The sequence below is a fragment of the Parasteatoda tepidariorum genome, chromosome 4 (assembly GCF_043381705.1).
Source record: "Parasteatoda tepidariorum isolate YZ-2023 chromosome 4, CAS_Ptep_4.0, whole genome shotgun sequence".
In the NCBI taxonomy this organism is placed as follows: Eukaryota; Metazoa; Arthropoda; class Arachnida; order Araneae; family Theridiidae; genus Parasteatoda; species Parasteatoda tepidariorum.
Genome location: NC_092207.1, coordinates 55,453,523 through 55,468,707, shown reverse-complemented (window position 1 = coordinate 55,468,707; position 15,185 = coordinate 55,453,523). Strand labels below are relative to the sequence as shown.

General features: G+C 29.2%; 1 protein-coding gene across 1 annotated transcript in view; it reads right to left on the bottom strand.

The window, feature by feature from the left end:
- Positions 1-4,304: 4,304 nt before the first annotated feature.
- LOC107449016 (coiled-coil domain-containing protein 18) overlaps positions 4,305-15,185 on the bottom strand; it is a 47,264-nt gene continuing 36,383 nt past the window's right edge. Inside the window, exon 2 of the mRNA XM_016064407.3 lies at positions 4,305-7,720. Within this exon, the coding sequence (XP_015919893.1) occupies positions 7,010-7,720 (711 nt within the window). The 3' untranslated portion in view covers positions 4,305-7,009. The remainder of the gene's footprint in view (positions 7,721-15,185) is intronic.

Here is a 15,185-nt window from a genome sequence, read left to right as displayed (position 1 = left end):
CTGTATCAAAACAAAAAATCTGAATTTAAAAAATACCTAATGTTTATAAAATATTATAAAGTCTAAATGTAGATTTAATGCTTTAAGAAACCTTATGCATTAAATCTACATTTAGACCATTGAAACTACAGAGAATGAATATTTTTTCAAGAGCAATCAGCTAATTAAAGCTTATTTTAATTTTACAATTTGTGTATTTAAATTAATGAATCAATTTTTTAAAGTAATGTGTATATGTATTAAACTTAATAATTTCCATAATATGTCAAACATATTTTTGACATATTATGTAATAGTTAATGTACACAAAATTCTCTTAAATCAGACATGTACAGAACAATATTTATTTTTATAATAAAAGTTATCATAAGTTACCCAGTTATCATGACAATTCCTTTTGATTTAAAGTCTGAGGTTGTCTATGTAATGTAATATATAAATGTAACTGACAATGTGCATGTCTGGTGTCGGTGGAGTTCTGGATAGCTAGACAATACATTCTAACCTATTTTTCAAATAACGGAAATTATTTTGTTCATTTTATTTGATTTCTAAATTAATCTGCTTTTAGCTGGGGTTTTTTAAATAGATCCTAAATGGAAAATTAGCTTATAATTATTTACAAAAAAAAAAAGTACTTACCTATGCAAAAAAAAACATGCATTCAAAAAGGTATTTCCATGTTTGATATACACAATGATGTGAAAATGTTTTGTTAAGAATAAGTAGTTTATGATCTAATCAAACAGTGATATGAACTTCTGTGTGTTTATTGTACATCAGTCTATTTCACACATTATCTGTAATTTCTTAATTAGAAATTATCTAGTGTATTAACAGTAAATTTCTGTCTTAATGATTGTACATTTGATAAATGTCAGACTATGTGATTTCATTATTTTTTGGTAAATAAAATTGCTTATGGGGCAATATTTTAGTCAGTTTCCTTTTTTCTATATATTTTTTTAATTCATTGATTAATTGACAATTAAATCCAATCGGTAATATTGACTGAAATATATTTCTTACAAATTAAACAATAGATTATTGGTTTGTTAAGTATTTAGGTAAATTTACATTCTTTAAAATTGTAAGGTATATTAACATTGTATCTCACATTGAATTGACTATAAATTCTATTAACCCCTTCCTCCTCGCTCCCGTGAAAATGACTGGGTGAGTTTTCGCTCGCTATTTCTCGCTCCCGTGATATTGACAGGCTAGAGCAGGGGTGGCGAACCTTTATGTATCAAAGTGCCATTTTTTCTAAAAAAATGTTTAATTAGGTCATAGACGTGCCGTCAAATAATTATTGGGAAAATAATAATACTAAATACTATCAACTCAAAACTCTTCATTTACTACGGAAAAAAAAATACATTTTGCAATGTCTCAGTTATACACGTAATTCAACTTAAAGTTAAATCAGTGTAACTTCTGTTGTTGAGGATTCGAAGACAAATAACTTATATTAGGGTTGTAAGATGATAGTTTAGGCAGAATGCATGCTGAACTGGAGTCATCTGTCAAACGGTTTCTAAGCGAGTCTTCAATGTTATTCTTCTCTGGAAATAATGATTCGCAGGCATAGGTAGATGAAAATATTGTTAAAATAGCACGATTCTTAAATTTCCAACCAATCGAATTGGGACAAGTTCAGTTTATCAAATGAAGTTACATCAGGGTACATAATAAACTTGACTGTTTCCGATAATTCTTTGAACTGAGAAAATCTCGCCGAAAATTCATTGATTGTAGAATCAATTACAGAAATAAATTCTTCAATGACAGTTTCTTCTCCTGGTTTTTCAAGTATATCTAAATCGTTGATATTTCTTTTTAAGTTTGAAAAGTACTTGTAGTTTCTTGTAATAATATCGTTCCTGAAAATATGCAGTTTAGCGTCAAAAGCGCGAATGAGATTATCATGATGATAATTGTTTTATTTGTGCCTTAAAGCTTCACGTCAAGACATTGAAAACGTTGGCATATGTCGTCTGTTAAAAACATCAATTTTGAGAGCCACATAACATCCAACAACTGTGGGTATTGTTCAATTTTTCCCTCATTTTGCAGAAACAGTCTGATTTCTTCCAAGCAATCAGTAAATCTTTGAAGTACGTTACCGCTTCTCAACCGGTGAATATTATTATACATCAGTAAGCCATTATACACCAAGTTGACTTTCTCCAACAAAGCATCGAACTTTCACTTATTAACGGCCTGCGACGAAATGAGGTTGACTATTTTTGTAACTACCTCCATTACATTATCAAGAGATGTTAAACCACTCCTAGCACACAAGGCTTGTTGGTGAATGAGTCAGTGGAATTCAAAAATCGAATGTCCTACGTCTGTTTGAAATAAAGTTATGAAACCACATTTTTTGCCCACCATACTTGGAGCAACAATTTTTTTTCAAATAAACTTCTTTCTCAATAAGTCAATTTTNGAATTCAAGAATCGAATGTCCTACGTCTGTTTGAAATAAACTTATGAAACCACATTTTTTGCCCACCATACTTGGAGCAACATCAGTTGTTACTGAAACAATTTTTTTTCAAATAAACTTCTTTCTCAATAAGTCAATTTTAAACAGCCGTACAAATATCTGTGCCCTTTGTAATTGTTAGCAGCTATGTTATCTTAATTAATCCTTCCTTAATGACGTTTCTTACGCGATATCGAGCTAATCGCGCAGATTTAGTAATGCCAAGGCTTTCGTCATGACATAACGATATAAAAGGAGCGGAGTTAATGTCAATTTTTTGTTGATCTGTTACATTTCCAAATAGTTTTAAGATTCTCTCCTTTACTGTATTTCTAGATAGAGGAGAAAATTTGATGCTCTGAACTATCTTATCTTTTTTATCGAAATCATCAAAAAGTGAGGGCGCACAAGCTAACCAGGCTTCCTTCGAAAACTCTCACTCTTGAAAAGGTTTACTACGCCTTTGCTTAAGTGTCATATGTCTTGTACAGTTTTTGTTTCGCTTTCTTTCACTCGCATAGCTTAATTGTTCTTTTGTTTCGTATTTTATTAATTATTAACTGTTAATTTTTTTTGCTTGTTATTTATTGTTAGCTTGTTTTTTATGGTTATTAATTGTTATTTTTTGCAAAAATTTTTAATATTTTGTTAATAATTATTAACTTTTTTTGTTCGTGTTTTTTCAATTTTAATTTAATTGTTAATGCGTTTCATAGTGAACTTTGTGATCGGTGGCGTGCCCAAAATATTCTGTAGCGTGCGATTGGTTCGCCATCTCTGGGCTAAAGGGTTCAGTAGGAATGCGCCAATAAGAATAAAACTAATTCATTTCTTTTGCCCGGAAAACATTTTATTTCTCCTTTTACACCATATAGCAGTACCAGGATATTTTTAAGGTAATTGTAAATAGTTAGTTCATTTTAAACTAGATACTAGCACTAATCAAATACGTGTATGAGGAAAAATACACTTTTATGACTGTTTTCTTGAAAACTAACCGATCGTTAAGGGATTAACGGAACTACTAAATATTTCTACTGAAAAAAAGAAATACAAACTTATATGCTAAGTATTTTGAGGAATGTACAGTGTTGGAAATAATTACATGATATTTAATGTACTAAGTTCATGCCTCGTGCATTCTTAACCGAATATTTACATTTAAAATGCAGGGGGGGGGGAGGTTGACAACAAGAGAGACATGTCTTCTCATCAAGAAAATTGGACAAAAATATTTAACCCTGAATTTTTATTAACTACTAAATTAATCAAAAGATAATTTCAAATTTCACCGATTATATATAAAAACTAACATTTGTGTTATGGTTGAATGGATTATGTATAGTTTCATTCTTCCTGGTTTTGATGTTCTTTTTTTTTATTTATTTATTTTTTTTTTCATTCCATTTAACCTATAACAAAATTGTTTTTTTGGGAAGATAGCCATCTTCTTATGCCTATCACTTTTAAAGACTAGTAATATTTGTATTGTTAAATGAATTATGTGGTCAAAGTTAAGAAATTATTTTTATTTCTCATCTTTTTTTTTTTTTTTTTACTTTACTTGAATTGATAACGATTCCTAATAATTTTCCTGAAATGTCGAAAAAGGAGACTTATAATAATTTCCAGTTATTTAGGAAATATATATTTATACCACCTTCAGCCCAACCATTGCAGAATTTTATTGCCAAGTCTAATTTTTAAATGTCTTCAATTAACCCCTTTTATTCCACAATGTAGTGCTTTTTAATAATTTTATTTAAACTTTTTAAATGTTTTGGAAGAAAATATGTATTGCACACTATAGAACTTCAAGGAAATAAAAAACATTTATTTATTATTTACAAACATTTAGAAAATAATTTCATTCATTATTTTTTAGTACAATTCCTTTCATTGAATAGAATCAAACATTAATTTGATAAATAATCTCCAAAAGCACAAAATACTATTTATGAAGAATAAAATCAGGTTATCACAAAATAGAATTTCAATTTAACCAATAGTAAGAGTTAAACCTGTACAAAGTTAAATGAAATTTGTCTTAAATTGTCATTACTTGTAGGGGAACCTGTTTTTCAACCAAAAATTAAGTGTAAAAAACTACATAGATAATGTGCGTAAAAAATTTCATTGTTTTTATTAACTAATTTCAATTTAAAAAAAAGTACCTAAAAATAAAATTAAATTCCAAATTTTAGAAATACTACAAGAAAAAAAATCTAAATTCTGAAACATTTATAAGAAGAAAAAATTCAATTAAAACACATTAAAAATTAATGCTCTAAGATTTATTTAAAAATTATAGATGCAAGTAATTTATATAAACCACTATATTCACATATACAGTAATTAGGCTTATTTTTTCACAGAAAAAATTGTTTTAATGTGATTTTATTAAAGAAAAACAAAGGGTGAATGTTCTGTAAATGTCAAAAATATTAGCTTTTATTAAGACAATCGATATTGTTTTCATTAAACTAAGAAATAATTTACTGGCAATTCAGATTAAAACTTAATTCAAAAAGCGGACATTTTCTTTCTGTGTCGAGAAATGGTTGCTCACTGTTGCAATTATATTTAGATTACCATCCTATCCTAAATTGAATAATTTCTTTTAGCAGTCAGAAGCCAACAGATTAAAAGATACTGACATTTCTAAAATTTTTAAGCTCAGATTATCAATATTGAAATATGTACTTTCTAGAGTGGGCATATTGTTCATAATTAACCCGCTTTACGGCTGCTGCACTTGGGGGAACCAGTTAAACAAGCGTCATATCCCCCCAAAAAAAAACAGTCATGTTCATTCTCTTAAAAACTATAGTAAGAAAATGGCTATATGTAATTAAAATTTCATGAAAATAAAACTTCGGCTAAAAATAGAAAGGAAAAAAAAGTAGCTGCTACTAATAAAACAAAATAGTTAAAAGACTCAGCACACATTCCAGGACTAAAATAAACTACACCATTGTCATTCGCCGTGTTTTATACACCTTTTTTTTAAAATAAAGAAAAGTAACACATATTTATAAAAACATTTTACAGTAATTGCAACGCTCCGTTTTACGCTGATGCTTTTTTTTTTTATAAAAAAGCTAAGGAAGAAAAAAAAAATCAGATACAAATGAAACACTACTCAATTATTACATGACTATTTTTTAGACTCCAAATTTTAAAAAGTATGAAATATCCTTGTGAATAAGATTGGAGAGCAAATTCGTTGTTGCATATATACAATTAATTGATCTTGACTAATTCGGGTTAAAGGGTTTCAAATCTGAAATTAGTTTTGCTCCTAAAGCTACAGATTTTTTAATGACATTTTTCGCCAAAATGTACAACTTTAAAAACTTTATATATAACAGGGTATCGCGTAAATGTTGCAACAAACTTCTAGGAGAGTTAAAGCATATCATCAGGATTAAAATTTCATAAGAACCCATTGTCGAACGTTTTTAAACTTGTACATTTCGATTTAAAAATTGTGGCTCTGAAAAAGAAACCAATTGCAGATTTGAAATCAGCTATATGAAAATATCCTAGATCCGTTTAAAAAAAAGTCTCATGCAACAACAAAAAAACTTGTTCCCCAGTGTAATTGTTCTTATTTTCTTAAGATAATCGTGAATGTAATTTTCATTGCTTAACCTTTCGTTTTTATTACATCTTTATCCGATATACACGCTGTTCCGGTGAACACTGCCCTTAATATATACTTTTAAGATCTTGGTCAAGAGTAGAATAAAATTTTAAAAAATGCACAATAAAGGCAGCAAATTGATGATTCAAGTGAGGTGAAAAAAAATTTTAAAATCTGGCCAATCATAAACAAGAAAGACGAGATTAAAAACATCAAAACCTATTAGATTGCTGGAGGAAACTGAGTTAAAAGACTTCAAATAGAAACATTTCCAAATTTCGTAGGTCAATCAAACTGGTTTTGATGTTTTTAAATCTTTTTTCTTCAATAGTTGTTCGCAAGTTTTTGATATCGTTTTTGCGTTTCCTTCACTTAAAAAATAACTTGAGACTCTTAATAGGTGCTTTTTGCATAATTTTTGACAACGATTTTATAGATATATATATTGAATGGTGATTACAATGTACCCTGTATACCAATGGCATGTTTCTTTACTCTTGTCTCTCGAACAAATAAAGACGGTTTTCGAATTATTTTTCACTTAGAATGTACCACCAATCCCGCCCCTTCTAAAACAAGTTTTCTTTTTATCTCTAGAGCATATATTGCCCCAGCCATCCGCGAAAGGTTAAGAATTTTCAATAATTCAAAATTGACAATTTTCTTAATTGTCAATAGTAAAAAATTTCAAAATATTGTTATTATCTGTGTTCCACTGAGAAACATATTAAAGGGGAAGATATGTTTAATTGATAATTCATACATCCGTTAAACGTTTGGGGTCAATCAATGTTTCAGTTATTTCTGAACTTTTATCATTTGTATTTTATACATAAAATGTGACTAAATCTGTATTTAACTTAACAAAGGAATCACAGAATTGCTTGCGTACAAAGTTCACTTATCACAGGTCTATGGATTTTGTTGTGAGAGTTCATTCTCTTGGCTTTTAGGTCTTTCATTTTCTGAGGAGCCCTATAGGGAATACGTTTTTTGTCCGTGATAACAGAGTCATAAGCCAAATCAATCGATTTCTTCACATTGGTCACGTCTTGTATGCCACGAATTTTGAGAAGTCCATCCTTCAACTTCTGCACTGCGTGCTGCGAGTCTGTCGTGACAGGCTCTTCGACTGAGAAGCTCCGCCGTTGTAGACTCGTCGTTTTGTAAATGTCTTTATCACTGTCTTCGCAGGAACTTATGGAGCCACTTTTTCGAATGCCGTTGTTGCATTTCGGGAAATTCGAGATCTGAGAGTCTATGACGCACTTTAAACGTTCCAGTTCTTTTTGCTGAGAATTTATTTGAGCGTCTTTCTCTTTGAGGAGTCTTTCGATTCGCGATTGCTCTTGACGAAGTTCGGCTTCAAAAAGAAGCAATTGAGACACAATTCCTTGCATTTCGTTGTCTTTTTGAATCAAAAGTTCTCGCATTTGTTCTTCTTTTTCTTCTATCTTTCGTCTCCAGTTATTTGCTTGCTGTTGGGACTTAGTAGTTTGAGTTTTAAGCTGACTCTTCACCTGTTTCAGTTCTCTTTCTCGCATCATAAGTCTTGTCGTCAACCTCAGAATTTCAGCTTCCAACTGAAAGTAAAATAAATTACAATCAAAATATAGTAAAGCTAATTATATAATACAGAAGGCATAGTTTATACAATGGACATAGTTACCAATTTATACGACCGTTGTGAAAGATTTTGCAAAATGGTGATATAATATTTAAGGTTTTAAGAAATTTTGAAAATTAAGCTAATAATCTTACTTTAGACGAAGTATAGAATATTTTAGCTGTCTGGAAAAATTTTCGAAATTTCGACTGCAAGATTCCATCATCACAAATATGAAAGCGAGATAATAAAAATTTTGTAAAATAAGAAGGGTATTTTTACTAATGCTTAAAATATAAGGCAATAAATTATAATAAAAAAATTAAAACAAAAACTTAACTAAATGTAATTTTGTTTGTATAGTTATCAATACTTTATTTTCATTATTAATATTTCCCTAACTTGAACAATACATTCTATGAAAAATTAAAATAACAATAAAAATCACACTTAAAGCGAAAAGTTTCTAAAACAAAGGAAGAAATATAAAATTTAAGATAAACTTGACCGAATGTGGTAACGCACATGCTATGTTACTCTTTCAAAACCCTAATTTCAAACAATTTTAAAGCTGTTTGACGTGATTCTCTAACCAAAATTAGTTAGAGAGACACTAGTACATGTAACTGAATGATTAACACATAGCTTGTTTTAAGTTACAATATACAAGTAGCATTTCAAACATACACATTTTGCGAGTTTGAATTTTTGTGAAAATTCGATGTATTTTTCAGAGAATTGTATTTCTTCCAAAGTCATCGAAGATGAAGTTGCTATAAAATAGTTAATGATGAATCGTTTGCAACTAACCACGATTTTAAATTGATAATAAGAAAACTTCATAAGTTTTATTATTCAACACTTTGTATGAAAATAACCTTTAGTAATCAAAGCAAATTTGATTCAAAAACAAGAAATAAAATAAAATTCCATTTTAGAGAGGTTATTTAGCATCAGTTCAGAAAATAAAAATTGCGCAATAATAAATTCGTGAAATTCGAGTAAACTATGCCTTCTTCGTCAGTATGGCACATAAAATCTCTTGTAATTCGCTCCATTTACCAGTGAAAGTGTATTTAATGGTCCTCCGGGCCAGTGTGTTATCATGGCAGCAGGTGGCAGTTTTGCGTGAAATTATGCGTCAAGAAATGCGATAAAATTCTTCTTAGAGACGAAAGAAGCCTCGAGCATTAAGTTGTTTATCGTTTTACCGGTCAAAATTGTATCGAAAAGGAAACTAACAATTTGAAACTATCATTATGTGGGAAATTAAGAATTTACTGAAGCATATCCGTTTTTTTTTTTCTTCTCTCCCAATAGAGTAAATAGTGTAACTTTCAATTTGAAGATCTGGCATCGAAAGTCAATAAGTTTGCCTCTATCTCGGTTACAGCGCCCTCTCATTTTAGCGCGAATTGTTCTAATAGGTGAATTATGCATTGTCGTTGTTATGTTTTTATGTTATAACAGAAAATTAAAAATTTATGAATTAGAGGAGATTATTTTAGAGTAAAATATTTTGAACTTGTAATTATTTGTTTACTTCTGTAATGCCCATAACTGTAGTTGTAGTGCATCGTTAACAAACTCTTGTCTTTTCCTCGCTTTTTTTTTTTACGTTTTTCTCCTACACAATTTATATGGACAAAAATATTACTCAATTAAATACTATGATAATTATTTAAATTATAACTAATTGCATATTTAATTTATTGCATTTGAGCATTTTCAAGCCCTTGTTTAACTAAACTGTTGAAAAAGAACAAAGGAAATTATAAAAAGTTGATTTAAAAGATAATGCAAATGCATTTGATAAGAGTTTCCTAGTTCATGAATAGTCACTTAAAATATTCTTGTAATAAGCTGTTAATAATATATGCGCAAGTGTGCCTATGAGTTATTGAGTTCTTTTCTGACAATGGTTTTGCAGAATTAGAACATTTTGTACAAATATATTTGTTATGTTATAATACAAAATGTAGTTTGAAATCATCATCTGTATAGTTTGCCAAACAGCCCAGAAGGATAAGTGCCTTTCTTTGAATTTTCTTCCACCTCGTTCTATTCAAAGAATATAGAAAGGAGTAAGTTATGTATCTTTATCTGACCCCATGTATATTATTTGGTTCTATTTTTGGCACATGTAAGCCAGATACATAATAATTTTAAACAAAACACCTTTTAATCCAATTGTGTGTACTGTGTTATTAAATAATAAATAAACAACTTAATGAAACAGATACCTTTTATTTTTTACTCAAACAAAAAAACATTGGTGAACGATTCATTTTAATTAGCATGAGCTGATTATCACGATTGTTCTGTTATTTTATTAGAATTATTTTACACAGCAAAAGCTAAAGGATTTTGATTGGTTTATAACATTAGTAGTGAAAGTTTAGAGTAACAAAACATTCTTATTCAGAAAAACACATAACATCTGTATTTTTACAACGGAAGCTATAAAAAGAATTAAAGGATGCATGGTTGATAACCTTATTGGTGAAAGTGATTACTTGTCAAGCTCCGTCGAACACAGCATATTCAAGTTACTTCGAATCAATTACTTTCCAGATTTTATTTTCCTTCTTTTTTTTATGATTCATTCATTGATTGCATAAGCAAACAACATCCAATTTACTATGCAATTAACTTTATCGGTGCATGTTGTAATAATAATATAAATATATTGGATTTAATTTCAATGAAAATCAATAATAGGGTATCAACTAAAATTTAAAAAGAGCAAGAATATTCTGAAAGAAACAAATATGATGTTAACTAATACATAGCATTTGTTCGTGAAAAACGTAATACCCAATCTACTAGACTAGATAATTATTTCTCTCTGTGATTTTATAATAATAATAATAATAATAATAATGCACTAAATTTAATTTAAAGGAATATCAACTAATATTTATTTATTTTTTTTTGCTGAAATTTAAAAAGAACAAAAATATTTCGTAGAATAGTGATTTTGAATAATGCTATTATTGCACCTGTTTCGAGGAAACACAATATCTGGTTCACTAGAATAGATAATTACCTTTTTTAATTATTTTTATAATCTATATTGATATTTTTTTTTCTTATTTGGTACTATAAAACGATCTGCATAATTTCCGTTGGCAGCAGTAAAAATCTTTTGCCAAGTAGGCACTTTGTTTTAATGACGGACATTCTATAATTGAAAGAAACTAATAAAGGAAATGATACGTTTACAATGTATTTGGAATATCAACGACAAACACGTATATCGTATATATTATGTATTAATACACGTATATATTAATGTCCCATACTTTTTTCAATTTTTTTTTAAATGATTAAAGTATGGGATTAATTGAACATCTCAGTAGTTACTTGTTCATCAGTGTGACTATAGAAAGTGAAATATTTCGTAAGCGGCGTCGCTGAAGCAAATTTACTCTATCTTACTACATTTATGGAGTTAAGAAGTTTCACGGCAGTAATCCCGACCGTAATCTCACCAAAACTTGGAAAAAGTAAGCAACGTGACTTAGTTACGTAACATTTTTAAACTTTCTGTCGATTTGATCTTTATTACGTTGACGCTAAACCGATCTCATTGAAACTACTTAATTTTCACAAGAACTGCTTTTTAATAATTAATGTTTAAAACAGCTGTAAAATTATCATCTATATCCAATGTTAACACTCCGCTCATGGAAAATAAAGCAAAACGTAACAGAAACGTAAAAATAAGCAAAAACGTAACATAAAAGAATCATTACAAAATTAGGAGAACGGTTTTTCAAACATCAAATGCGAGATGTCACACACTTGCCAATTGTTAGTGCTGAGCGATATCAGTATTTCAACACCTAAATGTATTTTATTTAATTATATTATTTTTATTTTATAACCGTTGTTGAACAGACTACCTAATTTTTTGAGGTTCTACCAATGTTCAACTCAGTAGCCTTGTAATTTTGAACCCTATCTAAAACACAAGGGAACTCCTGGATTAAGTATTGAGAGAAGTTTTCTTTCGTGGAGGACTTTTTGATGGAATTAATCAGCATTTGCGCTACATGGTGAGGAAAACCACGAAAACCTACCACGGTTAGTCTGTCGACAAGAGTACCCTAGCCAATGATCCGTCAACGACGGAGGATATTTTACGTTAACACTGCGGTCAGTGAGAGCCGGGTACGGATTTCGTATCGACCAGACATCGCTGGGATTCAAACCCGGTTCACTCATAGGAAGGCAAGAGCTCTATCCCCTGAGCCAATATGGTTTACCAATGTATTGTCTCGAAATATTGATATTTTACAGTTCATCATATTTTTCTAAATTAACTTATTCACATTATTTTTACAATTATCAATATTTTCGTTCTCCAAATAAAATTTATAAACACTCACGGTAATATCGTTTTTGATAATACTTGAGGTATTATCATAGTCAATGTTCATACTTGTTGATATTGATTGAATTACTATCATCGCCGATAATTATCGTACATTCGATATTTACAGTAAGTCAACGGTATTTACAATGACAAACTTTAGACGATCTTTATTTTGTTATTTAAAAATATCAATATTTCATAATTATATCGACTAACTCTACAGAATAGTAAACGATTTAAAACCTTAGGAGCTAAAGTACTTTATAAAGAATTATTTCCAGTTAGAGCCACTTCGAAGCTTGGGAAGATCAATAAATAAATAAAAATATTTTTTAAAAAAAACTGTTGTTGTTATTCTTCGCAGACGAGGGTAGTGTTAGAACATGATTACACCTGCTTTTCTTAAAATAATTACCTTACACGCACAAAGACACATGTTTTTAGGTCTGCATGCGGACAAGACATTCATGGTCGTGCTGCGACTACCTTTACGCATCATCTTAATACCCATTCGATTTGCTTAAGAACCAAAGAATGTGCAAGTGCGTGCTAAGGAAGTTTATTGATACAGATTTAAACCAAGGATAATAGCATCACATCAAGGATACAAAATAAAATTCAGAAAATATCAGACATGTATTTTAATCAACTAATAATACAACTGTGTTTTTATTTACTTTTAATTATAGCTAATTAAAAGAATTTATGAAAACGGGGAGATGCTATTTTCACTTTACATTGAGTAATTTAAAAGGCAATTTTGTTACTTTTTCACAGAAAAGATTACGGCAGAAAAAATAAATGGCCGCGAAACGCCGTAAGCACTCTTCGTAAGTCGGATGCCACTTTCTGTAACCAAAATAATGATGCATAAAAATACAAATCTAGTTAACATTTCCAATGGATAGTTTAGCATTAAACTAATAATTACATTTTGCTCACCAACTATTTTTTTCACAATTATTTTGTTAAATTATTTGCAAACTTTCCTAGCTTTAAGTTACATTAAATTAATAATTACATTTTGTTTACTAATTATTTTGTTGAATTATACGTTAACTTTTCTAGCTTTACGTTATGTCATTAAATTAATAATTATATTTTGTTTACTAATTATTTTGTTGAATTATACGCTAACTTTTCTAGCTTTACGTTATGTCATTAAATTAATAATTATATTTTGTTTACTAATTATTTTGTTGAATTATACGCAAACTTTTCTAGCTTTATGTTATATACCACTCGAAAAGAAAATCATTGATTATGAAACTGGTGAATATGTGTTCGTACATTTTTGGCTGTTTGCATAATAATATATAAACCAAGTTAGTCATTCCCTGGAATCTATCAAAGCTGTGCTGCTGTAAAAATATTTATAATGAATCGCAATACGGAGTATATTACATAAATAATATTAACCTCTTCGGGACTGGCTGAATGTTAAAGAAGCGCTTCCTCAGGCCCGCATACTCTAGTTCAGTGTTTCCCAAAGTGTGGTACTTGTACCCCCCAGGGGTACGGGAACAGTTTAGAGGGGGTACGCGTTCTTATGCAAAATATCTTGTAACAGACGAAAATTTCATAAAATTTTATTTAAAAACAGAGCTACCCATGAAAATTTACGATTAAGTAATTTTCTATTGGCCATTTTTTGCGGAATTAACACTTAATAATTAGTGGTGTCAACAGTCAGTTGTGATTTCAAACTTTTGTGCAATATTTGTATAGTAAAAAATACATTCATTTTCTTATTAGTGGTATACAGTGTTACGAAACATTTTGAAAGGGTACACAAAAGTCATAAGTTTGGGAAACACTGCTCTAGTACTATACTTACTAATACGTGATGTAATACAAGAGTAACAGACTGAGATGAAGTCCGTGTGATCTTGGGCCGCTAGAAAGGCTCGTTTTATATATGATACCATGGGTCAAAAAGGAAGAATCGCATGATCACGTGTATGTCATCACGGTCCTGAAGGTGCTATAATTACTTAGTTTTAGAGAATTTTGTAAATTTGTAATTTGCAAATTTCACTAGCAATTCACTTACACTTACGAATTTCACCACAGTTAATGGAAGAAAAAAAAAGTTTATTTTCTAATATTTGATATAAGCTTTGGAAAATTTGTTATTCAAGCTACAAATTCAAAAAACAAAATATGGTAGCTTTTGAACTAAAAAATATTTAACAATTAAATTCGTAATATTTTCAAACAAGATGATTCTCTCTTTTTTTTTTTTTTNTTTTTTTTTTTTTTTTTAACTTAAAAGATGGGAAACACATAGGAGTTAAGCTAACATTTTTTTAAAAAACTTTTATCACTGTGGAAAATCCTAAATTAAGTCCAATTTAAAAAAAAATGTTTCTTGATTTATATGCGTCAATGTAAGCTAATGAAACAGAATATTCTTTTCTTATAAATATCTTTTTATTCAATCACATTGAAATGGTCATTGAAATTTTTGAATAAAATTTGAATGTAATAGGTTGATATTTTTATTTTTTTAATTTAAAGCCTTTATTATTTCATAAAATCCATTAAAAAAAGTAATATACTATCTTTAAAAAAATGAAAGTGAAACAGTAATCTACAGGTTTAAGATAATTTGATAATACACGAGTGTTAAATATCATTCAAGTAAATATTACTTTTAAGATAAGAAAAAAAACAATGTCAATGAAAAGGTATTAAATATTTGGGTTATGCCATGCCCCGATTTTACTTAAAGATAAAAGCCACTTCATAAGTTCGATTACAAGGTTACACCCTGTCTAGAATTCTGGTGCATATATTTTTCATTTTAATATTTTTTTTTATCAATTCTGATGAAACTCTAATGAACTTAAAATACTAAACTTGTAAATGGAAATGTTAACACCTAAATGTAAATGTAAAACCACGGAAACAAAGAAAAGACCGAACTTTCAACTTTTTTCTTTCTTTCCTTTTAGATTTTATTTAACCATTGTTAGTTCTTATTTTTTCAATTAAGTATTTCATTTCAATTTTAAAGACAAACCCATTCTTCGGTAAAAATTCATTTCCCACTAACCGC